This window comes from Mixophyes fleayi, chromosome 1 (genome assembly GCF_038048845.1).
Source record: "Mixophyes fleayi isolate aMixFle1 chromosome 1, aMixFle1.hap1, whole genome shotgun sequence".
Lineage (NCBI taxonomy): Eukaryota > Metazoa > Chordata > Amphibia > Anura > Limnodynastidae > Mixophyes > Mixophyes fleayi.
The window spans coordinates 320,968,047-320,995,695 of NC_134402.1; the positions used below are offsets into that span (position 1 = coordinate 320,968,047).

Genomic DNA, 27,649 nt, shown 5'->3' on the forward strand with positions numbered 1-27,649 from the left:
ACCTCGTTGGACCACACCACTTTTTGGTTGAAATGGGGGAAGATCCGGGAACCCGCTTTTCGCGTCACATGGCTCTCAGGTGACGAGTGTACCACCGCGGTTGTATGCAACCCTCAAAGTAGGGGTACCCGATTCTGTGAGTGAGACTCTACATCTAACGCGGAGAAGGTAATCCTCACATATATCTAGTCCCCCCCTGGAGTAGATAATAGTGGTGTAATCCGTTAGAGCGAGCGGCAGTGGGGAGAGAGAATATGAATTGTATGCAATGCATGCTGTAGGCCAGGGCAGTCAGGCCGCCTTCTCTTGGGGGTTTTAATGCTTTGCACTTATCTTTATTATCTAGAATTATGCTTAATTGTATACACTTTTAATTTCTAAATACAATTAGTCTTCATAACGCCTCTCTCATTTACCACCAGGTATATTTTTTTACAATAACGTACATTAAAATGTAATAATTCAATTATATATCACTCTTTATAATACCACACTCACTATATCATCACTATAGGCCTGTGGTTTACACTGGTGTAAAAGAAGCCCTGTACTTGCTTTGGGTAACACTTCTAATGTACTAGATAGCTCTTATAGGGCTAAGTACATACCTTGATCCCAGAGGGATCAGCCAGCTACAGCTTCTAGTAGGGCTGTGCACACTGCCATTTGTGATGGGTAGATAAGAACACAAGGGTATACCTGTCCTATAGTCCAGATTTGATGGGAGTGTCATGCGGTTCAGCACTAAAGTAAAAAAAAATTACAGTCCTGAAGTCCACTTATTATTTAAAATGAGGCTTAGACTAGAACAAATTTAAGAGCTAAAAGGAAACATTGTAAGTAATTAAGGGAGTATGTATGTATGTTCTCCCTGTGTTTGCGTGGGTTTCCTTCGGGTGCTCCGGTTTCCTCCCATACTCCAAAAACATACTGGTAGGTTAATTGGCTGCTATCAAAAATTGACCCTAGTCTCTCTCTCTCTGTCTGTCTGTGTATATTAGGGAATTTAGACTGTAAGCCATACTTGCCAACTCTCCCGGATTGTCCGGGAGACTCCCGCATTTTGCGAGAGTCTCCCGGACGAGTTTGGCAATCTCCCTGATAGGAAGGGGGAAAAATTTAGTTTAAACGCCGCGATTCACCCGGAATCGCTGCGTTTAGCCCCGCCCCCACTGTAAAATGACGCGATTTGCGTCATTCCGTCACGGGGCGGGGCCAAAATGACGCGATTTCGCAGCCCCGCCCCCTGCACGCCCACGTCCCAGCCGGCATCTCCCGGAAAAACAAAAAAAAATGTTGGCAAGTATGCTGTAAGCTCCAATGGAGCAGGGACTGATGTGAATGGGTTCTCTGTACAGCGCTGCGGAATTAGTGGCGCTATATAAATAAATGATGATGATGAAGGGAGTGTTGTAAAAATGATCACTCATGAAACAGGTAAATCATAAAAGCAGAAAGTGAATGATTTGTTTAATAAATAACCTTTAGTACCTATGCCCAACATACACAACTTCAGGCCCACCTCATATAGACACAAATTTACCACTTATAGTTCATGCTGACTACATACAGTATGCAAAGCAGATTGCAATACAGTAATATTGGCCCCTTAATATAATGAAATATAAACTTTGCCTCATAAGTTAATTATAAATTAATTTTGTCCCTTAATCATTAAATAATTGTTGCCCCCATAATACATAAGTTAGTGGTGTCTCCTTTTATGTTCTGAATGGCAAGATAGTTCAAACAGCGTGTTTGAGCTATCTAGTTACTCAGAAGCAGATATTAAAAACTATTTTTTTCTGGCGGTTTAGCTCTTTTCATTCCGCCACACATCACCAGGCATTTAACATCCCAGCCTCAAATCGCTCTATATTAAATGTGGCGGTTTGGAGTGCTAAACTGGCAGCAAAGTCTGGCGGTTTAAAACCGCCACCAGGGGCAGATCTATTATTTTATTTTTAGAGGGGAGGGGGGGATTTAGGCCCCACCTCCTTTTTTAACCTTCAATGGTGGCCTCCCTGCGGCTGCATACTGTGCAGGCCAGTGTCGCTTTCAGCACAGATAGACAGACAGGCAGTCAGAGTGTGCTGGCTGGCTGTTCTGACTGTGTTTAAAACACAATCAAAGTTGCCAGGCAGGGTTCTGTGTCTGCCTGTCTGTGCTGACAGCGACACTGGCCTGCACATACTGTGCAGCCGTAGGGAGCATGCCCCTGCAAAGAGGCAACAATCGCCCCCCACCCTCCTGGATCCGCCACCAAACATCATTTTTAGTAAATCTACCCTCTTAGAGTTGCTGTATAATGAGTCTTTGAAACTGGCAGACATAGTGGTTTCATATTCATTACATAGCTATGTGTGCCAGCTTCTGTGTAGAATAAAGGCATAGAAAATAATTTGTCCGGATATGGTAAATGAGAGGGTTGGTAATGCATCTCCAAAGGTTAGATTTGCCTTCCCAGGGTTCTTTCCTGACCATATTATTCAAGTTGGGGCTAGTCATGACCTTTCTAGCATTTGGCCCTTATTTTGTTATTCAAGGGATTCATTAGAGTCATTTGCAAGTATAACTCTTCTGTCTTGCAGGTGATACGGAGGATCCCCAGCCTTTGTAGATATGTTAAGATTGGTGCTGGGGACAGGTCCACCACTAGGATGTTCTTTAATGATGCTTCTGATGATGTTCGGGGCTTTTCTGGGCTCTTGCAGTGATCTGCAGCTACATGTGGAGACATTACAAGAAATTTGGGATGGTGAGATGATTACTGTGTAGTAATGTGGAACTAAATGCATTCTTAAAAAATAACCCAGGCTTAATGAAACAGATATTCACATATTTGAAGTGGATGAATGAGTGACATAATGTGTTTTATATCAGGTTTATTATCGCAGCTTTTGCTGTCTCTGAAAGTAGGTGCCATTGTGCTAAGAGAGTAAAGAAACTTTTTTTTCATATGCTCAGCTTTATATTGTGACACCAAAAACAGGTATAGGGGATATAATTTGTTGTAACATTTCTGATACTAATGCAACTTAGTGGTTGATGCAAGGAAATTCTAGTGACCACTATAAAATACAGAAATCATTTTATTGATATACAACACAGGGATCATATCAGTGTCAGATCTACAGATAAGTCTAGTATAGACTATACAAAGCAGAGTGCATACTAGTGACCACCATACAGTGACAAGTTGATTCTGGAGACCATTATACCCAAAATATCTGGTGGCCTTTAAAATGCAGACACAAGATATCTGGTGGGTGTACAATGTAGCCTCTATAAACTCTGGTATCTATAGAATGCATTCTCTCATATCTATGCTATCAATGCAATGCAGACCCAGATTTCTGTTGATAATACTGCCCCCCAACTCTGGTGGGTATAAAATGGAGGGCACCAAACTTCTGGTGGCTATACAGTTCAGGCCACCAAAACTGTAGTGACTTTACAATGCAAACCCCAGATTTCTGGTAGCTATACATTGCAAACCCCAATGGTTAACATATCTGTTCTGAGGTCATACGGTTGGTAGAGAAAAGTCACCCGCTGTCTTCAAAACTCAAGAAATCTGATATATAAGACTGTATTTATATTGCACTATACATAGATTGCTAAAAGTGTGGAAAAAATGTAAGAACTAATGGGCAAAAAATATTATTGTTATTTTAGTACATGGCAATATGTACGGCTTAAGCCTTACAGTGTTGTCGGAGTAGGTTTGTTTATACAGAAATGTCATTTATTAGCTTTGCTCCCTTCTCACAAAATTGTCACAAGGCAGAGGGTTGGATGAGGCCACTTGCTGATATTTGCGCAACTGAGTAAGGAGGCATGGAGTCTAACGCATCCCTGATATTCACCAGGGAGCCTCACAAGGAAGTATGGACTTGGCAGCAAGGGGTGCGCAGGTCGCAGTTCTCCTAGACAGTCACCACCTGCCAAATCGCAGTCCAAAGAAAGGTCAGGAGACAAGCCGGGTCAGGAGCCACAGATATACTGGGACGAGGATACAGGTGAGTGGAGCTGGGTGGGTAAACTCTGGAGCAATATATGGAGCAAATATGAGACCTAATAGGCCTTCTATAAATAGGGTGGGGAAAGGCCTGACAAGCCAGATGGAATTTGGGTGGACAGTACGTCACTGACCGCCAACAGGTATATCTGCCTATACATTGCCTAGCAACGGGACACACGCCTATTGCTCACGCGCCTGATCAGTGCCAAGCCGGAGGGAAGCAGCGTCCTGTTGCTAGGCAATGAAAAGTAGTAGGTGTTACTCCCAGCACTGTGGAGGAAGTGAGGGGATGGCGCCTGTTGACATAGTTCCAACAAAGTCAGCAACTTGAGCTGACATTCTACCCTTCCCTGTTGCATGATTGGCCATATTGTTTCCAGTAATACCGTAAGCATAATGCTTACAATATATGGACAAGATATTTATACCCAGAACCTAGAGGGAGTTCAAAGTTCATGGCAATTTCATCTATGTTGCATGATTAAATGTAGGAGGTAACAAGAAATAATTGTTACATAAGGAAATTGGACAATAGTTAAATAAATAGGATGAACCGACACCAGTTCTATGAAAAACTGTAAACACCTCATAGTGTACTCTGTTTTCTGTGGTCCAGATCACAACATGGATGACTTTAGCGATTACCATCAGGATGAAGAGCAAAGTGCTTGCCTCTGAATAGATATAGCCTAGGCTGGAGGTGTGAGCTTAATGCAACACATGATTGGGACAGGAGCTGTAGGCAATCCAATCAAGGGCTGCATTAGCTGTATATCTCCCATCCGCAGGATGTTATGACCCTGATTGTCCTCTGGAAGCAGTAGAGCTCTTCCTTATATGACTATGACTACAAACGGTAATGGCTTGGATACCTCTTCCAGTACACCCATGGTAGCATAATATGGGGAACAGGGGGATGTCCCAAAGTAAACAACCCCTTTAACTTTAATGATATTGCCCAGTCATACCTCTGTATAGTCTATTTTTGTGCCTCCACAACTGTTGAGCCCTAATGTAGGTACCTGTCATGCCTCTGTATAGCCCCCATCATGGGACTGTAGCATTACCATAAACTTGTGTGCTCCAGCTGTTCAGATCTACTATTCTGAGCATGTCTTGGTGTCATCTGCCACCGAATAATGTTACCTGTATTTCAACAAGAGCTCTATTGTTGCAGTCAGGAAAGAAAGTTATGGCCAGTAGTGGGAGATGAAGACAGAAGAGTAGGCAACCTATGTCTTGTCTGTGTGTTTAACTCTATAACTGTGGCTGGTCATATCTTCTTATTTTGATTTCAATCCCCCTTTATTAAAATGCCTCCCCTACTCCCCAGTCTTTGCAGGGTTTCAATCAGAAGCACTGCCAGAGAAACTTAGTTTATCCACCCACAGCTTGCCCCATTCTTGACTTGTCCGCCAAGAGAGCTCACTCTCACACAGTATGTGTCACTCACCGGACTGTGAGTGCCGCTTCTCGTGTGTTTAGGAACCGTGGCCGTCCACCATCCTGAGGGTCTGCGCATGTGCAGCCCTTTCAAACCTTCAGTACCTGTTGCTTTTAGTTAATTGGCTGATCAGGCAACACTCCCTATTTAAAGCACCTGTGGTCAATACCTCGTTGCCTGATCTTGGAGTCTCATTCCCCATGAGCCTCTGAAGGTGTTCCTGTGTTTCCTCGTGTATTCAGCTCCTGCTGATTCCTGTTGTTCGTTTGTGGTTTCCAGACCACTTCAACTCTCCTGTGTTCATCGTGACTGCACCAGCTGATTCCTATCCGCTGCCTCCGTGCTTCTACAGTATCCTGCTCACTTCAACTCTCCTGTGTTCATCGTGACTGCACCAGCTGATTCCTATCCGCTGCCTCCGTGCTTCTACAGTATCCTGCTCACTTCAACTCTCCTGTGTTCATCGTGACTGCACAAGCTGATTCCTATCCGCTGCCTCCGTGCTTCTACAGTATCCTGCTCACTTCAACTCTCCTGTGTTCATCGTGAATGCACCAGCTGATTCCTATCCGCTGCCTCCGTGCTTCTACAGTATCCTGCTCACTTCAACTCTCCTGTGTTCATCGTGACTGCACCAGCTGATTCCTATCCGCTGCCTCCGTGCTTCTACAGAGTCCTGCTCACCTCAACTCTCCAGTGTTCATCGTGTCTGCAGCCAGCTGATTCCTATCCGCTGTCTCCGTGCTTCTAGAGTGTTCCTGCTCATTTCAACTCCCCTGTCTTCATCGGGTCAGCGCTCCGCTGCTTTCATCTCAGCTACTGGTTACCAGACTGCCTCAACTCTCCCGTGTTCTCCAGGTGTCCAGTTCCATATACTACTGCTTCCTGAGTATTGCCTTGTTCCTGCTGGTCTACCTACCGTGCGCTGCACCAACTTGGTTACCGCTTCCATCTTCCAGTGGTCTCTCCTCCTGCCAGCCTTCAGCCGCTCAGGTATCTCTGCACGTCTCTCTGACAGCCTGCTCTCCTGAACCGCGGTATGCATACTTCTCATTGACTGTGCTTGTGTATTGCATATCTAGCTGGACTGAGTTTGTTCTCCTCTGGAGTTCCTATCCACTGAGACTATTGCTATCATTTGACTGTGTTTCCCATTTGCCTGGATAGTTATTGTGACTCTGTATATTTGTGCAGTGCTGCTCAGTTATTATTATATTGTGCATATCATCGTGGGATCAAGTTCTGTGTGCCCGTGTATACTCGGCATTGCATTCATCTCCTCGTGCTCCTCCTCACATATATATTGCAGTGGTACAACTTGCTAGATGCAGACCACTGTCTCCTGTTCCCTGTGACACCAGTTTCAAGTATCCTCTCACATAGCAGTGGTACAACTTGCTAACGCAGACCACTGACGCCCCTGATACCTTCACCTGGATTCCATTCCTTCACCTAGACAGCGGTACAACTTGCTATACGCAGACCGCTGACTCTCACCACCTCCTCGTTACTCCTGGACATTCCTCTTCACTATAGCAGTGGTACAACTTGCTATCCGCAGACCACTGACTACCCTCACGTTTCCTTGTCCATCTAGTTCCTCGTGTACAGTTATCTACCTATTACCAGTGCTGCTAGTCATAGACTTTTCTCGAGCATTTTCTTACCATCTGCTGTCTCCTGTTCCGTGGTCACCCCGCTACCAGAGTACCATATTACCAACTATACTGCTCTGGTAAGTCCATCATCTGGTGATACCTGGGTAAAGACTCCTAGTGCCCGTGACAGTAAGATCAGGCCATGACAGACCCAGATTCGGAACCTACAGCTAAAGAGATGCTGCAGCATCTGGTTACCCGTATGGAACAACAGGATGCTCGCCAACAGCTGTTGCTGCAATGTTACCAGGCGTTAGTCTCACAGGGAACATCTGGGCAAAATATCACAGCTACTGTTGATACTCCTGTGCCTTCATCCGTTTCCCCAGTGCCATCCCAGGTGTCTACGGCTTCCACGCTTCGCCTGCCTACTCCGTCAAAGTATGATGGAGATCCCAAAACCTGTAGGGGCTTTCTTACCCAATGCTCCGTCCATTTTGAGCTCCAACCTCAAAATTTCTCTACTCAACGTTCCAGAGTGGCCTATCTCATTTCCTTGTTTTCCGGACAAGCTCTCGCATGGGCTTCCCCTCTGTGGGAGAGAAATGATCCATTATTACAGGATAGTGCCAAATTTATTTCCACGTTCCGAAGTGTATGTGATGAACCAGGTCGTGTTATTTCCGCTGCATCCTGCATCCTCCGTCTACGCCAAGGATCTCGCACCGTAGCTCAGTATGTCATTCAATTTCGGATACTAGCCTCTGAACTTCAGTGGAACGCTGAGGCACTGATCGCCGCCTTCTGGCAGGGGCTTTCCGATAAAATTAAAAACGCACTGACCTCACAAGAAGTACCCTCCTCTTTGGATGATTTGATTTCCCTTTGCCTTCGTGTAGACATGAGGTTTCGTGAGAATGATTCCGAAAGAGTAACTTCCTTCAAAGCGCCTCTTTGCTCGGTACCTCAAGTTCATCAAGCTCCATCTCCAGTAGTACCTATGGAGATAGGTCGCTCCAAATTAACTGCAGAGGAGAGAGAACGAAGAGTGATAAAAAGACTCTGTATCTATTGCGCTGACTCTACTCACATGCTGAACTCATGTCCCAGGAAATGCCGGGCTCTAACCAATATTGGAGAGATAAGGTTAGGGTTCCTGAAGTCCTCTTCTTGTTCTTCGAAATTAAAAGTTTGTGCTTTTGATGTTACAGTTTCCTTTGCTACCAAATCCTTTAAGTCCCAAGCACTTATTGACTCTGGAGCTGCGGGAAACTTTATTTCTAAATCCCTCGTGAATCAATGGTCCCTACCAGTGATTACCTTGAAGACACCTATTACTGTGACTGCTATTGATGGATCACGCATTATCAATGGTCTCATCACCCAGAGTACGTCTCCAGTAACCCTTCAGATTGGTGTATTACACCAAGAAGAAATTTCATTTTTAATTCTTCCTGTTACTACCAGTCCTATCATACTAGGCCTTCCATGGCTTCAACTTCATTCCCCTCAGATCAACTGGAACACTCCTCAAGTCACATCCTGGGGGTCTGAATGTCATCATCGTTGTCTCTCTCAAGTTGTTCCACTCCAAATACAACAGTCGTCTATTCCACCAGGTCTTCCTCCACAGGATCCTTCATCTACGGATCTGTGCGATAAGGTTCTGTCAGAACGCCTTCCTCCTCATCAGGCGTTCGTGACGTCCTCGGACGTTGAAGAGGGTTATCATGTGTCATCTTCTAAAACTCCATTCGTTGTGGTTTATGGTCACCATCCGTCTTTTCCGGAATTTCCTGCCCTCCCTCCCACCCAAGTTCCTGCTGTAGAGACTGTTTGCCAAACCTTCAAAAATATTTGGTCTCAGGTCAAAACCTGTTTAAAGAAGACATCTGCCAGATATAAGTCTTTTGCAGATAAAAGGAGACGGGCTATTCCACCACTGAAAATCGGAGATCGTGTTTGGTTATCAACCAAAAATATCCGTTTGAAGGTCCCATCTATGAAGTTCGCTCCTCGTTTTATTGGTCCGTATAGGATCATTCAAGTTATAAATCCAGTTTCTTTCAAACTTCTACTTCCTAAGAACCTTCGTATTTCCAATGCCTTCCATGTGTCTTTGCTCAAACCTCTTATCTTTAACCGTTTCTCGGTCCCTCCTTCAGCACCTCGGCCAGTTCAAATTCATCAAGAGGAGGACTTTGAGATTACTCACGTTTTGGATGCAAAAATTTCGCGAGGAGTTCTTCGTTTCCTCGTTCATTGGAAGGGCTTTGGTCCTGAGGAGCGCTCATGGATCAAAGCTGAAGATCTTAATGCTCCAGCTCTTCTTAAGAAGTTTTACTCCAAGTATCCGGACAAACCCGGTTCCAGGTGTTCTGTGCCCACCTTTAAAAGGGGGGGTACTGTCACTCACCGGACTGTGAGTACCGCTTCTCGTGTGTTTAGGAACTGTGGCCGTCCACCATCCTGAGGGTCTGCGCATGTGCAGCCCTTTCAAACCTTCAGTACCTGTTGCTTTTAGTTAATTGGCTGATCAGGCAACACTCCCTATTTAAAGCACCTGTGGTCAATACCTCGTTGCCTGATCTTGGAGTCTCATTCCCCATGAGCCTCTGAAGGTGTTCCTGTTTTCCTGCACGTCTCTCTGACAGCCTGCTCTCCTGAACCGCGGTATGCATACTTCTCATTGACTGTGCTTGTGTATTGCATATCTAGCTGGACTGAGTTTGTTGTCCTCCGGAGTTCCTATCCACTGAGACTATTGCTATCATTTGACTGTGTTTCCTATTTGCCTGGATAGTTATTGTGACTCTGTATATTTGTGCAGTGCTGCTCAGTTATTATTATATTGTGCATATCATCGTGGGATCAAGTTCTGTGTGCCCGTGTATACTCGGCATTGCATTCATCTCCTCGTGCTCCTCCTCACATATATATTGCAGTGGTACAACTTGCTAGATGCAGACCACTGTCTCCTGTTCCCTGTGACACCAGTTTCAAGTATCCTCTCACATAGCAGTGGTACAACTTGCTAACGCAGACCACTGACTCCCCTGATACCTTCACCTGGATTCCATTCCTTCACCTAGACAGCAGTACAACTTGCTATACGCAGACCGCTGACTCTCACCACCTCCTCGTTACTCCTGGACATTCCTCTTCACTATAGCAGTGGTACAACTTGCTATCTGCAGACCACTGTCTACCCTCACGTTTCCTTGTCCATCTAGTTCCTCGTGTACAGTTATCTACCTATTACCAGTGCTGCTAGTCATAGACTTTTCTCGAGCATTCTCTTACCATCTGCTGTCTCCTGTTCCGTGGTCACCCCGCTACCAGAGTACCATATTACCAACTATACTGCTCTGGTAAGTCCATCATCTGGTGATACCTGGGTAAAGACTCCTAGTGCCCGTGACAGTATGCACACCTCACTGGACTGGACTGCACCTCATAGTATGGATGATTTCAGAAGGTAGGCTGTGATGTTTTTGGTACTGTAAATGGTGGTAATTTGCACAGAAACACATTACATAAGGTTTCAACGGGAACTCTCGACTAAATGAATATGGCCATAGAGCTTGTGTGATTATCTTGCAGTCCTCTCTGTGAGTACTGCAGCATGCACACTTATACACAGGGGCATGGCAAAAGTAGCTGTCATGCTATTGTTATGGATTAGAGGTTTTGCCTTGTATCACATCTCCTGAAGTACACTATTTAAGAGCTGTTAGGGTGGTTACTGCTGTTTGTGTTTTTTTTATAGGTTGTATAAAAACTGAAAAAAACGTATTGTCTATCCAAAAATAAATAAAACTGAAACACAGTATACATTAAACCTAATTATGTACCTACATGAACCTTAAATATACTGACTGAAAATATACAAGTGTGTTGGGGAAATTACCTTAGGTCAAACATGTTTTGTATAAACCTGGAGACTAGAATGGACATGATGACGTAAACACTTTTATACTCTAGCCAATTGTGCTCTTTTGAAACAAAAAATGTGCTATCCCAGCAAGAGCAAAGAAAGCATGTTTGTGAAAAAAACAAACAATATATATTCAGTTTGTCAGCCATCACCATTGCACAAAACTGGGCTATACGTCAACATTGTTTAACTATTTGACAATAGTACAATAGTTTTAAGATCACTAAACCCCAAAATTGAAATGTTCAAATATGGACCATAAAGGAAAAATACATTGTTCAGTGTTAACCTGAAATTTCAGTGCATCTCTGTTAAAAACTATTATCTGCCCACTTCATTGCAGACAGCTGAAGTTTCTGTCAGATCTAATGAACCCATGGCCAAAACCACCAGGCCACATCCATACCTGTTCAGACGCAGCCAGATACGTACACAACCACACACACTCTCCTAAAACGCCATGCCCTTTTGCGATTCACAAATTGGGACAGTCCCAACAAAATTGGTACTTTTGGGAGGTCTGATAATGTAGTTATTGAAGCTACTGTGAAACACCCCTGTGTATGTATCAACCAATCCACACAGGACATTTTTAAAAAGTAAGTCTACAAAGCTATCAGTCACTCTATCAGTCACTCAGCATGGTTGACCTATTTAGTTAATTAGAAACACTCCAGTTGTTTAATGTATATTATTGTTATCAGTAATACACACATTTTGATCTATAATCAGGGCCAATGAGAGGGGGGGGTGGCGGGTACTAATTACCCAGGCCCGGACATGCCAGGGGGCTCAACCCGAGCCCTCACTGACGCCCGTCTTTTTTTCTTCTTTTTTTTCATCTTAAAATGTTTTTTTTATTTTGTCTTTTTTTTATTATTATTTTTTGCATGTGGGTGGGCTTTGGGTGGGGTGGCTCCGGGCAGGGTAAAAAACAAAAACAAAAAAAATATTCACTTGATCGCGGCGCAGTCGTCCCTCTTCCTTCCTCTTTTAATCGTTTGCACTGAATGTGATGACGTTACGCCCGACATTCAGTGAGGAGTGGCACAGAGAGGATCCAGACAGAAGAGAAGAAATGAAAGAAGCTAATACAAAGGGTAAGTAAAGGAACGGAGGCAAAGGCAGGAAAACAGAAAGGCCCTGAATGATGAAGAGGGTGGTGGGGGGACAGAGAAAGGCACCGATGGATGAAGGTGGAGGAGAGAGAAAGGCACCGAGTGATGAAGGAGGGGAGGGGCACCGAGGGATGAAGGAGAAAGGGGGGTGCAGCATTGCACAGTGATGAAGGATAGGGAGGGAGCAGCATGGGATAATGATGGAGGGGCGGCGGCAACGTGGCACAATGATGACTGAGAGGGGGGCAGCGTGGCACAGTGTTGAAGAAGAGAGGGGGGGCAGCATGGGACAGAGTGATGAAGGGGGTTGGCAGCATGGCACAGTGTGATAAAGAGGAGGAGGGAGCAGCATGGCACAGTGATGAAGAGGGCAGCATGGAACAGTGATGAAGGGGGGCAGCATTGCACAGTGTGATGAAAAGTAGGGGGGCAGTATGGCACAGAGCGATGAAGGGGAAAAGCAGCATGGAGGGCACAGTGTGATCATAAGGGGGAACAGCGTAGTGATGTTGAAGGGGCACAGTAATGTGTGTGTGATGGCACAGGGGGCTTGTGGTAATGTGTGTGTGATGGCACATCGGGCTTGTGGTAGTGTGTGTGTGATGGCACAGGGGACTTGTGGTAATGTAGTGTGTGTGAGGTAGGTGGTGGCTAATTAATAGTTGCTATTTTGCTTGTTTGGTGATAGTGGGGCAATTTAATAGTGGGCACTATTTAAGATGGGGTGGTTTGGGGCTATTGAATGTGGGGGTGAGTTTGGGGAGAACGAGGTATTTTTATTAAATGTGACTATGAATTATTCAAGGGCAGTGATGGTTGCGGGAAATAGATATATTTATGAAATGTAAATACTATTAATTTATTGCTGGGGCTGTTTGAAGGGAGGGAAATAGGTTTATTTATTAAATGGGAATACTATTATTTTAATGTTGGGGCTGGAGGAAGGCCTAATTATTAATCATGAGTCCTATTGATTTAACGCCGAGGCTGGTTGGAATTTTCTAAATGTACCCATTTTTTTTTTTCAAATAGGGCCCCCAACATTCCAGGATCCAGGCAAGCTGCAACTAAAGAAACCTGCAGCCACAGGTGGTGAAAGTGACAAGAACAGGTAGGCAGGGCCGGATTAACCATAGGGCTAACTGGGCTACAGCCCAGGGGCCTCGGGCATCCAGGGGGCCCTTGAAAGTGCTCAACAGCATTATTGATGGGGCGGGGGCGCCCCCGGCCCGATCAATGCTGCTGAGCACTTTCACTGCGGTCCTTCCCCGGCGCGCTGTAGTCTCCTTACTGAGGAGATCTTGTGAGTCTCACTCTCACAAGATCTCCTCAGTAAAGAGCGTACAGCGCGCCGGGGAAGGACCGCAATGCCAGGAGAAAGAGGTAAGTGCCTTGGGGGCGGCTCGGATCACAGGGGGGAGGGGAGGGGGCGGCTCGGATCATGGGGGGGGCCCTCACGGGGGAATGGAGGCCCCCTTAGCCCAGGGGCCTCCATTCCCTTAATCCGGCCCTGCAGGTAGGAGAGAGCAGGATAGTCTGTGAAATGTTGTTATTCTAGTGGGACAATCCCAATTTTTGGTGACTGTTCTGCCCAATGTGAACTCTTTATGTACACACTGCATTCTTTCTATACTACACTATCGTGCTAGATGTCCTGAAAGTCAGGAGTATTGGGACATATGTCACGCTCTGGCAAGCGGTCACTGCACCCTTGTGCCAATGGTGTACACAACAATGCAGGTTTTTTTTCTGTAGGAGGGTGGCCTAGTGCTTTTCACCTGCTAGCCACGCCCCAATGATGCATAGCCACACCCCCAATTGGATGAACACACCCACACACACTTTTGCGTTGCCGCAATTTTTTGCCATGCTCAACTATAGAGGGGGGGGGGGGGGGCGGCAGGAAGTTGCTGTACTGGGGCCCTGAATTCCTCTTGGCAACCCTGTATATAATAATGTTAAACAGTGGCTTTAAATTTAATTTTTAATGATCAGTGCACCTAAAAAGCAAACTGCTTTACAGTCTCATCCTCAAATCTATATGCAAAAGTTTTGGAAGCATATCAAAACTAAAGATGTTTTAGTTAGGGCTATGCATGCGTACTATGATTACTGAACCTAATTGTCTAAATATCTAGTTCTATGTGTTTCCTACTAGCATTGCCAGAGACAGGCAGAGGAATAGGTATAAAGTGTCAAAAGTTTGTGAAGGTCACAAGGTTTAGTGGGGTTTGGATGTATAAAAGTAATGGACAGCATTATACTAAGGAAAATAGATAGTACTTAATATAAAGTGAAAAATATATTTAGTACATGGCATAGCACTGAGCATAGTAATGTGAAATAGTGAACACTTAGCATGTGATTTTAATGGTTCACAATATGGGGACAAAGTAAATAATATGCATGTATAGTATGGCAAAAAAAGTATTGTGCATGCAATCTAAATGCTAATTCTATACAGTTCTGCATAAAAGCCCAGTGCCAACAATAAAGAGCACTATGCACAGGATACACAGGGCCATGTTGCCTATTACAGCCCAGTAGTAATATAAATAACATCATATAATATAACCAGCAATATGCTATGTACCAAAGAATATTTGTAATATATTAAATAAGATGCACAACAAGATATGTTCTTATTCCCAATAAAATGTAATGTTTGATGTAATATGCACACAATATGATGTAATATGCTCAGTAAGAAGCAAGATGCCTTATGGTGTGCACTGTGATGTACACAGCAAGACACTCTTAGGTGTGTCTAGCAAGAAGCCCAGTGATATGCCCAGCAAGATGCCCTATGACGTTCCCTATAAAATACCTTGTGAGCAGTAAGACGCTAAAAAACTGATTTGTGAATGGCTGGAACAGCTTCAGCCATTTGGACTGTAGGATGCAGTGTGGAATTGCAGGAGGGATAAGTAGATCTCTGGTGGCAATACAATGCAGAGCCAAATGGATTAGAGTCTGCATTGTGTTTTCACCACAGATCTTCATAGTAAAGCCACCACAGATATGGAGTCTTCATAGTAAAGCCACTACAAATCTGGGGTACTGTATAGTAAAGCCACCAGGGATTTAGTTGTTCTGCATTGTAAAGCAACCATAGATTGTGGGGTCTACATAATAAAGCCAGGAAATCTGCATTATAATGACAGAATAAATGTGGGGTTCTACATTTTAAAGCGACTAGAGAGCACAGATCTGAGGATAAATCTGATAAAACATGTATAGTGTGTACACATGAATAGGGATGCTGACTATTTTTTTCTCTAAAACCAAAGGTTAACCATGCACTGCTTGTGGTGAAATAGTAAATCTCACTCCCACAATCCAGTGCAATAAAGATTTTACTGTCCTGCTGAGCTTGTTATGCAGAGACAAGCACAGCAAGCCGCAGTTTAAACAACAAGTTTAAGGGCTAGATTTACTAAGCTGCGGGTTTGAAAAAGTGGGGAAGTTGCCTATAGCAACCAATCAGATTCTAGCTATCATTTTGTAGAAGGTACTAAATCAATGAAAGCTAGAATCTGGTTGCTATAGGCAACATCCCCACTTTTTCAAACCCGCAGCTTAGTAAATCTAGCCCTAAGTCTCTTTATACATGGCTAGGACTCTAGAGCAGTGTTTCTCAACTCCAGTCCTCAGGACCCACTAACAGTGCAGGATTGCCAGGTGCCCAGTGAAATAATTATACCACCTGCTACACCTTGTCAGTCAGTAATGAATACACCTGTGCTCCAGCAAGGAGATATGGAAAACGTACTGCTAAGGGGGTCCTGTGGACTGAAGTTGAGAAACACTACTCTAAAGGGACTGCAGAGATATGGGACATAAAATTGTGTTTTCATACAGCAAGCTGTAGTGAGAATATACCACCACTATAGTCATTTCTTTTTTTATTTAGATGGTGAAATTCATGATAAATCAATGACCACGTATGAATTTTGTGTCTATTTTTACAGGCCATCGGCTGCTCACACATGTTTTGTGTGCTCCTGACAAACCGCTTCTGTTAATATCTCTGCTCCTCTTCCTTCTCCTATTCTGGCGGCTGGAGAAACATCTTGGCACAGTGTACTTTCTGCATTTCTCCTGTCTATGCACACTGTGCTGTGCCACCTTCTACCTCTTGTTTTCCTTGCTGCTCCCGTTGCCAGTTACCCCTGCCTCTGGATACCTTGCTACCCAGATTTCGCTGCTGGTGTCCCAGCGTCCAGCTATTCCATGGCGGCTTGGCAAGAGGCTTGCACCTTTGCTGCCATTTGGAATCCTATTAGTTATCCAGTTGCTTTGGCCACAGTCTCCTCTACTGCTCCATATGTGTGGAGTAATTAGTGGACTGCTCGGTATCCTTTCAATTGATATTCAGCAGAGAGAGTCATGAAATCCAGTATATCATCAAATTATTTTGTATACAGCAGTGCATGCATTTGATACATTTTCCGACAATTTATAGAGATGTAACATAAGAAATGACTAGTATTTCTTTTTGTGTTTTTTTAAACTTGTATTCAGAGAAGGAATACAGAAAAGAGAACAGGGAAAGTGGGTGGGGAGGAGGGGGTAGAGGGATTGGGCGGTACCTGCCAAATTATAAATATAGATACAATCAATAAAAGTCAAAACAATGGTACAGCAAGATACAATGTAAGAAATATATGTAAGTTATCTTGGGTGTTGGAGAATAACAAGGTTTGTAAATCTTCTAAACATGCTGTACAGTGGGTTGAAATTGAACCACGGGTGCCAAGTCTTATGGAACATATTCAGGGTCTGATGGAGCATAGCCGTAGTTTTCTCCATATGAGAAACTGTGTCTGTTCTGAGCTTACAAATACTTGGGCTGCAGAAAGCAAATAATTGATTAATCTGTAGTTATGTTTATCGAGATTGGGTATTATGCTATTTAATAAAAAGTACCAGGACTTAAGTTGATATTCACTTTCATCAATTTGGCAAAGGATAGCATACACCTCCAATCCATGTTGGTTTTTGAACACACTTTCTACATAACATAGGAGAGATATAGGGTTAGATTTTGTGAAGCCCCAAAGGTGTCACATACCATTGGTATAATAACTTGTATTAATTGACAAATCAAACTTTTTCTTGAAATCTCAACATCCTTTAATATCAATTAATTTCACTTAATTTCATTAATCTCTGTCTTTTACCAATACTGGGGGTCAGGTTTTGATAAATGCTAGAAATTGCTCCATTTTGTGAGCTTGTGGAAATGCACTATTTTTTCAAATATTGAAAGCTTTGCCTTGTAAAGAAGCAATAACACGTTGCAGCTTGCACATCTATAATATTCAGACACCATAATGCAAACAAAGGCCATTGAAGCTTCATAATTTATTAAATATGGTAAAGTGTTTTATTTCAGTCAGTCAGACCTAAAGGGGGGCATGAGAGTAGGAGGCTGAATAAATCATGTTTATTTGTTATTGAATGCCAAAGAGTCGGCATGTGGAATATGATTGCATTTTTTAGTTGAGATTACCCTGTTTTCTGAACCCAGAGGATATTTTCAATACCAATATTGTTTAATTCAGGCCTCTTAATATCTACCCAGTGTTTAGTACCCTGAGGTAAATGCCGGGATAGGGCGTGGCTAAGCTGAGCTGCAAAGTAATATTGTAAAATATTTGGTAGGACTGGCCTTCTGCTGCAGCAAATAGTTAATAATTAATTTATTATGTGGCTATTTGTAATGCCATATTAATCAAGATATCTGGAATTATATCATGTTTAATTAGAGGAATATGGAGAGCATGAAATAGGTATACTATTCAAGGTACTCAATTCATTTTGGCAGCTGTTTTTCTGATAATTCATGAGATAGACTATCAAGCCATCAAGAGACAGATCAGTAATGTAAATGTAAATTGTTTGGCTTTTAACTAGTAAAAGAACTTGGGGTCTCTCCCACTTTAGAATTTAGAGTGAGGTTACCTCAAACCTAGAAAAGGGAATCATGGAGCCAAAAAGGAATATAGTGACGAGATCATTTAGATGGGGGAATAAAATGTATTTTAATGTTTTTATAATATTGGTTTGTGAACCCTTCAGGAACAGGGAATTTATTAGCTTTTAAAGTTTTTCTGACCATTTTGTCTTCCTCTTGGGAGATACTGGTATTGAGACAATCTAATTGCGTAAACTTAGGTTAGGAAACTTTAGGTAAGGAATAGATGGATGTATTCTAGTGTATTACTCTAAATTGATTGGACATTTGTATGTGGTAAGTAGTATAAAGCTTTATAATAGTTGAGGAATGTGTGTATGATGCTCTTGATATTATATGTGAGACTTGCTATTTCTGTTACTTATTCTCCATATTAGTTTGACTGCTTTATTGCTGTTCTTGTAATATTATAGTTTTATCCATTTCAGACTGTTGTGAGCTACTGAGTATGGTTATAATTACCATTTCTACATCGCAAATGTTTATTTATAGTCTAATTGCTAGAGTAATTGATCCCAATTCAAAAGTTAGGTTGGGTACACACTACAGTGTTTTCAGCCAATTATCGGGCCACTCACCCCATAAATGACCGTTCAGCCCAATATCACATTAGGCTAGGTACACACTAGGGCGTTTTCTTCCAATAATCAGGAAAATCATTCGGTTATTGTGTATAGTGACACGATGATCGAAAGACGTTCCAAAGTGTCAATTTGTTGGCTCATTTGGTTGGTCGTACTGTTTAATATTTTCCGACCAATCACCGACCATGTAGTGTGTATGCACTCGATCTCACGATCCCCATAGAGTTTACAGTCTGGCTCTTTTCAGCCGATGTTAGCAATGAATGTCCCGGTGAATAAATGTAGAGAGTGCTGTAGAAGGAATAATTAATTTGTTCGTCCTGAGACAGAATATTTCTCACAGAAGCTAACGAAATTCATTAGGACATGTGGATACCTATAACAAAGCGGTTTTAATCAGTGTGACAATAATGAATGAATGAATATTGTGCTGTCATTCTCTGAAGACTAGAGGACCAGATGAATAGCTCAGATCTGAAGGTAAATCGTGTCAGTGTTCATGCATGAATCGCCAGACTGATGGGACCTTCAGTCGTAGGTACAATCGTTTGAGATAACACGTCTGTCGGAAAATTCTTCAGTGTCTACCTAGCCTTAGTGTGTACACTTAGGCAATGAACAATAATCACTCCAAAGCACCGACCCTGGTTTGTTTTGATGGTTCAGCAGAACTGTAAATCTTGTTCAGCTGTGGAACGACATCATTCCAATTCTGCAGTGTGTATGTACTCACAATCTCCATAGGGTATACAGAATCATGATCTTTTCAGACCACTTTTCTGACAGATGAGTACAGATCTGAGGGTGAATCCTTTAAAACATGTATAGTGTGTGCACATGAATCGGCATGGTGATTATGATTTATTTTTTTTCAGTTGTTTGTAAAATCGTTGTAGATGGAAAATTCTGTAGTGTGTACTCAGCCTTAGCAAGGGTGAGAAAGAAAGTGACAGAATTTGAGACATAGGGGTATATTTGCTAAACTGCAGTTTTTAAAAAGTAGAGATGTTGCCTATAGCAACCAATCAGATTATAGCTGTCATTTTGTAGAATGTACTAAATAAATGATAACTAGAGTCTGATTGGTTGCTATAGACAAAATCTCCACTTTTTCAAACCCACAGTTTAGTATATATACCCCATTGTCTGTTGACGGTACTATAACATTTTGGTTGCACAACATATTGCCACTACTACATTTGTCAACCGCCAGTTATGGTAGTGACATTTAATTAAAAGTAAAACAAATTTTCACTGATTAGTAAAGATAATAATAATAAACTGTGGCTGGATCACGTAGGAATAGTTTATTGTAGATATTTATTTTAATTATGGGTGCAGTGCACCATTGTATTTCCTTACATATGTACTGATTTTTTTTTATATTGTATTGTATTTCTGTATAGGAAATCATGTATTTATTTCTGAGAGTGTATGTCTGGGTAAGAAATTTGTTTTTGTTTTGTAACTTTTAGAGGCAGGTTAACTGCATGATAATTAATTAGACCTTTTCATCTCAGTGACCAACACATCCTTTTAGCCAGAATGTACAGGAGGGGGGATCCTTAGACTTTCACCCTGTGCCTGAGAGAGATATGAAACCTAACAGCGTGATTTAGGATATCACTGATTGGTGTAAATTTTGTTATGTATAAATTGATTTTAAAATCCAAGTTTAGAGAATATCACATTCTGATAACACTCTGAGGTGATATCTCAGACGTTTTGGTGCCAACATGGACCAGGGAGCTGGGTTACCCCCTGCCAACATGTGTGTCAGAATCTGTATAAAAACAGCACTGTTCTTCCATAAAATGTATCATTCCATCTGTAGCTTCTGGAGAATAGCTAGTTCCTCAAACTAGCGTGTAAAAGTCCTTGCCAGGGCTCATGACCAATAAAACATCACTGCTTGAAGATTCTGCCTGCAACTATTACCTGCTGTGTCCTGTGACTAACCAATAAGAGGTTAGACTCTAATCGGTTCCCTGGCTGTCCTGTGTTGAACCCAGCGTCTGTGTCAACGCTCTGCCAGCTACCTAGCAATCCTGATCCATAGTAAGCGGTCAGGAGGTACCAGGCAGCCCACGGTAAAGAGGCATCACAGCAGCTATACCAGCTACACAGAAGTAAGCAGTTGTGGGCACAGCAAAAGAGCCCAGTGGTGGCAGCCGAATTCTCCTACAACTACTGCGCAGTTGGCATTCTCAGTCGGCGAGTGTCTGGTGGCAAGGTGACACCAGTAGGAGTGATCAGTAACAGTAGATTACTGCCAGTGAGAAGGAAAGAAAGATAAACTGTGCAGGAAGGACATCCCTCCTTTCCTCCTTCCCCCTACAGACCGGGTGGCGAAGTAAGCCAACACGGTCACATAAACACTTACCCATTTACAACATTAAAGTGCTTGTGTGTGGTAAAAAAAAGCAGAGTCTGTGAAGTTGTTAAAAGTTGGTAATTATGCAGTTAGTGCACAGCAGGATATTTTTTCAATGGATCAGATTCCAGTGTGAACTGTAACTTTAGGAATGGGTCAGAGGTGGTCCCCATCCCTTTATAACTTTGCTATGGGGCCCAGTCATTTCTAGTTACACCACTAAGCATGCAAATGGTATCCAAATCACCTGTGTAACGAGTCACATTAGATGCCACGGTTTAGTCAGCAATTTTAATTGCCTTACCAAATCTCGTATCCCAATGTCCAGGGTAATATTCTGAAATGCTGGCACTGTCTTCTAGGAAAATGTTCCCTTCATCATCATCATCAACATTTATTTATATAGCGCCAGCAGATTCCGTAGCACTTTACAATTGGGAACAAACAGTAATAAAACAATACTAGGTAATACATACATATGTAGAGGTTAGGAAGCCCTGCTCGCAAGCTTATAATCTAAGGGACAATGGTTTGATACATAAGGGTAAGTGCTACATCATATTGAATATCTGTCCAGCTAGAATGCAAAGGTTACAAAATATTTAGTGGGCTGTATGCTCAGTCACACAACGTTGGTCAGAGGGTCATTGTCTTGTGTTAGCTGTGTAGAGATTGGTAATAGGATAACTCGGGGAGATTAATACGGTGGTAGAGGAATACTATAAGCTTGTCTGAAGAGGTGGGTTTTCAGAGAACGCTTGAAGGTTTGACTAGAGGAAAGTCTTGTGGTGTGAGGGAGGGAATTCCATAAAGTGGGTGCAGCCCGGAAAAAGTCCTGTAACCGAGAATGGGAGGATGTGATGAAAGTAGAAGAGAGACGCAGAATGGTGTTGAGTTGGGAGATTTTTTGAGACAAGTGAGGAGATGTATGTTGGTGCAATTTTGTTGATGGCCTTGTATGTTAGAAGAATTTTATGTTGGATTTGTTGAAAAACAGGCAACCAATGTAGAGACTGACAGAGTGACTCAGCAGATGTAAAACGATTTGCAAGGAAAATCAATCTAGCCGCTGCGTGCAAAATAGATTGTAGAGGCTCAAGTCTGATTTTGGGAAGACCAGTAAGGAGGGAATTACAATAGTCGATGCGGGAGACTGAGTGTATGAATTAAAGTTTTTGCACTGTCTTGTGTGAGATATGTACATATTATGGAAATGTTTTTTAGATGTATGCAGCATGATGTAAATATAGAGGTGATGTGGGGAACAAAGGATAGTTGCGAGTCAAGGATTACACTAGGCAGCGAGCTTGCGGGGTGGGATTTATGGTCATGTTGTCAACAGAAATAGAAATGTCAGGCAGGAAGCTTCTATTGTTGGGTGGGAATATTATTAATTCTGTTTTTGAAATATTGAGTTGGCGGGAGGACATTTAAGATGAAATGGCAGAAAGACAGTCAGTGACGCGAGACAACACAGATGGTGAGAGATCAGGAGAGGATAGATAAATTTGTGTATCATCCGCATAGAGATGATACTGAAATCCAAACTAGCTTATTAATTTTCTTAGAGAAGTGGTGTAGATAGAGAATAGCAGAGGACCTAGGACTAAGCCTTGTGGTACTCCAACTTATAAAGGAAGCAGAGTGGCGGTTGTTCCAGAGAAATTAACACTGAAAGGGCGATTAGATAGGTAGGATTAGAACCAGGATAGGACAGTGTCTTGAAGACCTAGGGATTGTAGCGTCTGTATGAGGAGAGAGTGGTCAACAGTGTCGAATGCAGCAGAGAGATCCAGGAGACTTAGAAGAGAGTAATCACCTTTATTTTTAGCTGTGATCAGATCATTGACAACCTTGGTCAGCGCTGTGGAGTGTTGAGAGCGAAAGCCTAATTGAAGAGCATCCAATAGGTTGTTTGCAGTAAGGAAGCGTGTGAGGCGAGTGTAAGCAGTTCACTCGAGAAGTTTGGAGGGACATGGGAGCTGAGAGATGGGGCGGTAATTTGAGAGAGTGTTTTGGGTTAGAATTTAGTTTTTTTCTGAATAGGAGTTATCACTGTGTTCTTGAATAGTGATGGAACGATACCAGTAGAGAGAAATAGATTACAGATTTTAGTTAGAAGTGGAATCCCTTAAACATGTTACTCTGTAAGAAACTATGTAATGAAACAGGGACCTCCACCAACTTTCCATCCTACTACTGTTCAGGAAGGGTAGTTGGAGACTGGAAGAACAAAAGGTGATTGACTTTTTTACAGATGAGATCCTCACACCTCCCACTGTGTGGAACCAGTCCCACCACAATCTGTTTAATCCATACCACAATGGATTGCTGTTTGCAGCCAATACCCATGTGTTTAGCTAACAACAGAACCTTTGACACAATAGTCTTTAATGCTTATCCACACAAACTGTAGGGAATTTGCTCTCTAATTAATCAGTGATGCAAAATCATTAGAATGTTCATAACAGAAGATCATAGTTACTGTTCAGGATGGACTTTTTTCAAATTGCTTGCCTCGTGGTCAAGATTCCTCCCTCGTGAACTTCTTATACATCTGAATGGAGAGTTCATAGGGGAGGGGGGCCTTCAAAACCCTGCTAGAAATTTGGGAAAAAAAAAAGCCCCAAGCAAGAGAGAAGATCTACTGCTAATGTCTGGACTATTACAGGCATCATACTACTTGCCAGACATAAGGATAAGGAAGGAAGCAGGTAACTTGAGATTTTCACAGAATTCTACTCAAAACTAAATGTTTTGTTTTGGCTGGAGTTCTCCTTTAATGCTCACATATAGACAATTCCCTGTTTAAATTTACATGATCAGTACATTCCTTACAATTAGCCCACAGCCCGTGCTGGATTGCTCCGTTACCTAGAGCTTTCACACAGTAGGAGACAAGCACTGGATAAAACGCGCTTCTGCCACTGTTTGGCATCTTTTCCCCTGGCACGGTTTATACAGACTCGGGAGGAAGGATTTATGGTGCATGATATGAATTCCAGAGCACAAGAACAGTAAGTAATTTAAAATCCTACTAATCATTTTATAGCTATTGCATGCCACGTCATACAGGCAGTTTCCCATTTCGACAGAACACACAGTTTGTTCCTTTCTTTTTCTCAGACTTCCGTTCTCCTATACAGATGTGTCAAATCCCTTTACTGATTTGCCCTTGGCAGGGGTAGCTACACAGACTTCCACCCTTGCTAATTTTACAGATACTCCTGTTTGGTATGGAGACTCTCAAACACTGGAAGATGAGATGTTGGAAGCTGGTATTCTAGCTTCTCTGAGGGAGTATGAGCAACAGGAAACACAAAAGCAGGCGCTAACCTTGAACAAATCCAGTGTGTCTGCACTTAGGTGAGATATTCATTTATTTCCTGCCAGTCACAGCATTCTATTGTTATCACCTCTTCCTTAATGTTCCCCACATTGGCTTCTCCTCTTACAGTTCATTTCTTTATTATGTTATCTCCCCTCTGTATTCTATTGCTATCTTTTTTTTCTCCAAACCAACATCTGGCTTTGCTTTCTCAGACTCCAGCAGCTGGAACGCATGGGATTTGCCACTGGACCTGCAGTTGTTGCATTAGCAGCCACAGGAAAGGTGGAGAGAGCAGTGTCCCTTCTTGTGGAAGGAGACATTGGTGGAGATATTACAGTGGCCAGTGAAAGGCAGACATCTCATGGTCATCTAAGACCTTCTGATTCAAGGCAATTAAACCTATGATACATTAACTCATTGTTACTTCCTGCAAGTTTCCAGTAAGAACTCATTAAGAATACTTTGCATTGACTATTATTGGGTGATACAATACTCTGAAGAGAGATAACCTATTGATAGTGGAGTAATATTCCTCAGGAGGCGTTGGCTTGTAAAGCAGTCCAAGCAAAGAAAACAAACAGAAGGCAAACACAATGGTTTGTAAAGAACATACCGAACACTAGATTTCTGGATATAATCATACTTCTCTTGTCCTGAAAGCTTTTCCTACTAAAACTCAATAAAAAAAAAGTTTTATTTATTTATACAAAGTGGGTTTTTTCCCCCATTATGGATTTCAAATAATATGATGTGTACACAACAAATAATACATTTACACACTCATGTTATAAACAGCATCACACCAATTAGCAATTTTAGCCTCTCTTGGGTATTTCTTTACTTGTAAACTTACAATTATTTATATAATTACAAATGTATAGCATTACTTACAGTACGGTGAAAATTATATCTTAGTGGTCAGCTGGGAGAACTTCAACAAGATCAGCTGGAAAAAAAATCCCTGTGTATCTCTGACACCACTTGGACGGGAACTTGTTTTTTGCGTTCCATCTGTCCACAATGCCATGTGTGTTTCACACAATATGGTGCTTCCTCAGTGTCATCGACCAATGTGCTTCCCAGCTGCAAGCATGCTACCACCGAGGAAGCACGCTTGCTATTGTGAGAAATTATTTGGAATGATGGGACGGACTGCTGGAAACCAAAACCAACTTCTGGTTTCCAACTTCCATCTATTCTTGTAGAAATTCTCCCAAGATGACAGCCAATGAATAAAAACAATCTAATTCTTACTTTACTGTAAGTGATAATATATATTTTTAATTAAAAATCTATTTTATATTAACCCCTGGTGCTTTTTTTATCTATATGTGAATTGTCTTCAGTATTAGTACGAGTGTGGAGTTCCAGTTTGAATATTAGGTGTTGGGATTTTGTCATAAACATCAGATTACACAGATTCCATTTTCAGTAACTTTCCATTGTAGCTGTTCTTTTAAGTGGATTATAGTCCATTCTCAGGACTGGTATGTTTATTGGTAGAAATGATTTAATCTAGTGATCGCTATCCCATGACTTGCAGTAAGTAAGCGTTCACCAGCATTTCACTTTATGTCCATTGTGTGAAATCTTGGCTGTGACCTGTGCACTTCATAGTATGTGTATCCCCATTTAGATAGCTGGATTAACTATTTAATGGTAAGTACAACAAGCAACTTTTTGAACCTTAAAATCTGGCCTCCCTATTTAAAATATCAGTGATTGCAGGCCAAAATATCAAAATGATTTCTATGCCTTTCAATATTCATACCTACAAGACAGCAATCCAACTAGACCCAGTTATGCACAAGGATGACCAGCAATTCGCTGTGCTGATGTATTGAAGGTTTTCCAGGCAGCATACAAATGAATGAACCCGAGTGGTTTTCAAACCAGTAGGCAGCAAATACACAACAGGCCAGGATTTATATGCATGTCCTGCCTGAGCACAGATAACATATTACAACCAAACCTGGGTAATTCATGTGTATTTGTGCGGTAATACGTTAAAGTTCAGGCCTGTGAGACATTTCATGAAGACCACTTTGAGAAAACCACAAGTCTGTAGGCCTGCATGGAAATACGGCACAAATAATAACCATGCTGGGTAGATAAGCCTAGTTAGGTTGCCAATGGCACCATGAAGGACACCATCAATAGCTCTCATCTTCCTCCTCATCATTCTGTGTTGGCAAAATTTTGTAAAACGATGGGCCATTGCGCCTTCCACGATAGAATCCACTGGTGCCCGTTGGTGGTGGTTCTGTTCCAGAGCCAGTCTCCGTCTCTAAATCGAAGGAAAGAAGAATCGATAGTAAACCATAGAGGTGATCAGCAAACACTATATGATACACTAAAAGTCTATGTTCATTCTGTGCCCTTCCTCACAGTCTCACAGGTCTTTTTTTTATATCACCCATGCACATGTTCCTGCTGACACTACTAATTCTTTATCAGCATCCATCTCTGCTTTTCTTTTGACCCTCTTTCTCTTTATTCTTACTGCAGTCCACCACCCAATCAATGATAGTAGCACTGCACTGACCATACAATATATCCAAAAAGAAAAACAATTCACAAGAGTTCTGTTACACAATACCAAATTAACTTCTGTTCTACAAATCTAAGTCCCAGAGTTTAGTCCAATTATTTATTGGACTTAAATATACATGCTCTTTCTTAAATATAATATATGTGGTTAAATTATCCACCATAAGTAAATGGAGCCATAACTCAATAAATATAAGAAATTGGTACTAGAACAAGGCAACTCTGATGCCCATATTGTCATAAGTGGACATAGTCAATAAAATATTGGAAATAAGAAAAAAAAGGGAAAGCCTAGATCACAGAGCTTCTGGCAGATTTGGCAGAAGTAAAAAGAGGGCAAAGATCAAAAAGTCCACTATTATAAAAAGTAAAATAACACAAAAAATAGCAGCAATAAGGTCAAAACAAGTATATATAAAATAAGGATGTTTTACTTTTATTCCATATATTGAAGATTAATAATTGATCATATTTTCCTACCATTATGAAACTTTAACCCCAATTGACTCCTATTACTAGTGTCACTGTAGGATCATTTTAAAAACCATTTAATACCCAAGACAACCTAATCCCAACAGCATGCAGCTGTCTTTACACACATGCCTCGTGCACAGTCACTTCACATGCACCAGGAGTATACAGGCAGCATGCATACTTGGTGATCAAGTTAATTACATCACAAGGGCTGTAATGTCAGCTATGGTGCAGC

At 42.1% G+C, this 27,649-nt stretch overlaps 2 protein-coding genes across 8 annotated transcripts in view; one reads left to right on the forward strand and one right to left on the reverse strand.

The window, feature by feature from the left end:
• Window position 1: 1 nt before the first annotated feature.
• Window positions 2–25,090, forward strand: RHBDD3 (rhomboid domain containing 3). 4 transcript variants are annotated; one of them, XM_075213658.1, is made up of 6 exons: window positions 2–168; window positions 2,592–2,758; window positions 16,093–16,476; window positions 23,911–24,076; window positions 24,186–24,425; window positions 24,603–25,090. In XM_075213658.1, exons 2-6 carry the CDS (start codon window positions 2,623–2,625, stop codon window positions 24,793–24,795), a joined length of 1,119 nt encoding a protein of 372 aa, XP_075069759.1. In that variant the 5' UTR covers window positions 2–168; window positions 2,592–2,622; the 3' UTR covers window positions 24,796–25,090. The 4 variants fall into 4 exon arrangements, with proteins under 4 accessions (XP_075069759.1, XP_075069776.1, XP_075069766.1 ...); XM_075213675.1 differs by lacking the exon at window positions 2–168 and adding an exon at window positions 241–261; XM_075213665.1 differs by lacking the exon at window positions 2–168 and adding an exon at window positions 290–422.
• Window positions 25,067–27,649, reverse strand: part of EMID1 (EMI domain containing 1) — an 83,763-nt gene continuing 81,180 nt past the window's right edge. For 2 of the 4 annotated variants that reach the window (XM_075213626.1, XM_075213635.1), the window contains exon 15: window positions 26,435–26,677. In XM_075213626.1, the coding sequence (XP_075069727.1) occupies window positions 26,544–26,677 (134 nt within the window). In that variant the 3' untranslated portion in view covers window positions 26,435–26,543. Of the gene's footprint in view, window positions 26,678–27,649 lie in introns of all 4 variants that reach the window. The other 2 variants (XM_075213617.1, XM_075213645.1) reach the window with 2 other exon arrangements.

Coding starts and splice junctions, on each gene's coding strand:
- RHBDD3 (XM_075213658.1), top strand. CDS start 2,623: ATGTTAAGATTGGTGCTGGGGACAGGTCCACCACTAGGATGTTCTTTA. Junction 24,077..24,185: donor AATTCCAGAGCACAAGAACA/GTAAGTAATTTA, acceptor TCTTTTTCTCAG/ACTTCCGTTCTCCTATACAG. Junction 24,426..24,602: donor TCCAGTGTGTCTGCACTTAG/GTGAGATATTCA, acceptor TTGCTTTCTCAG/ACTCCAGCAGCTGGAACGCA.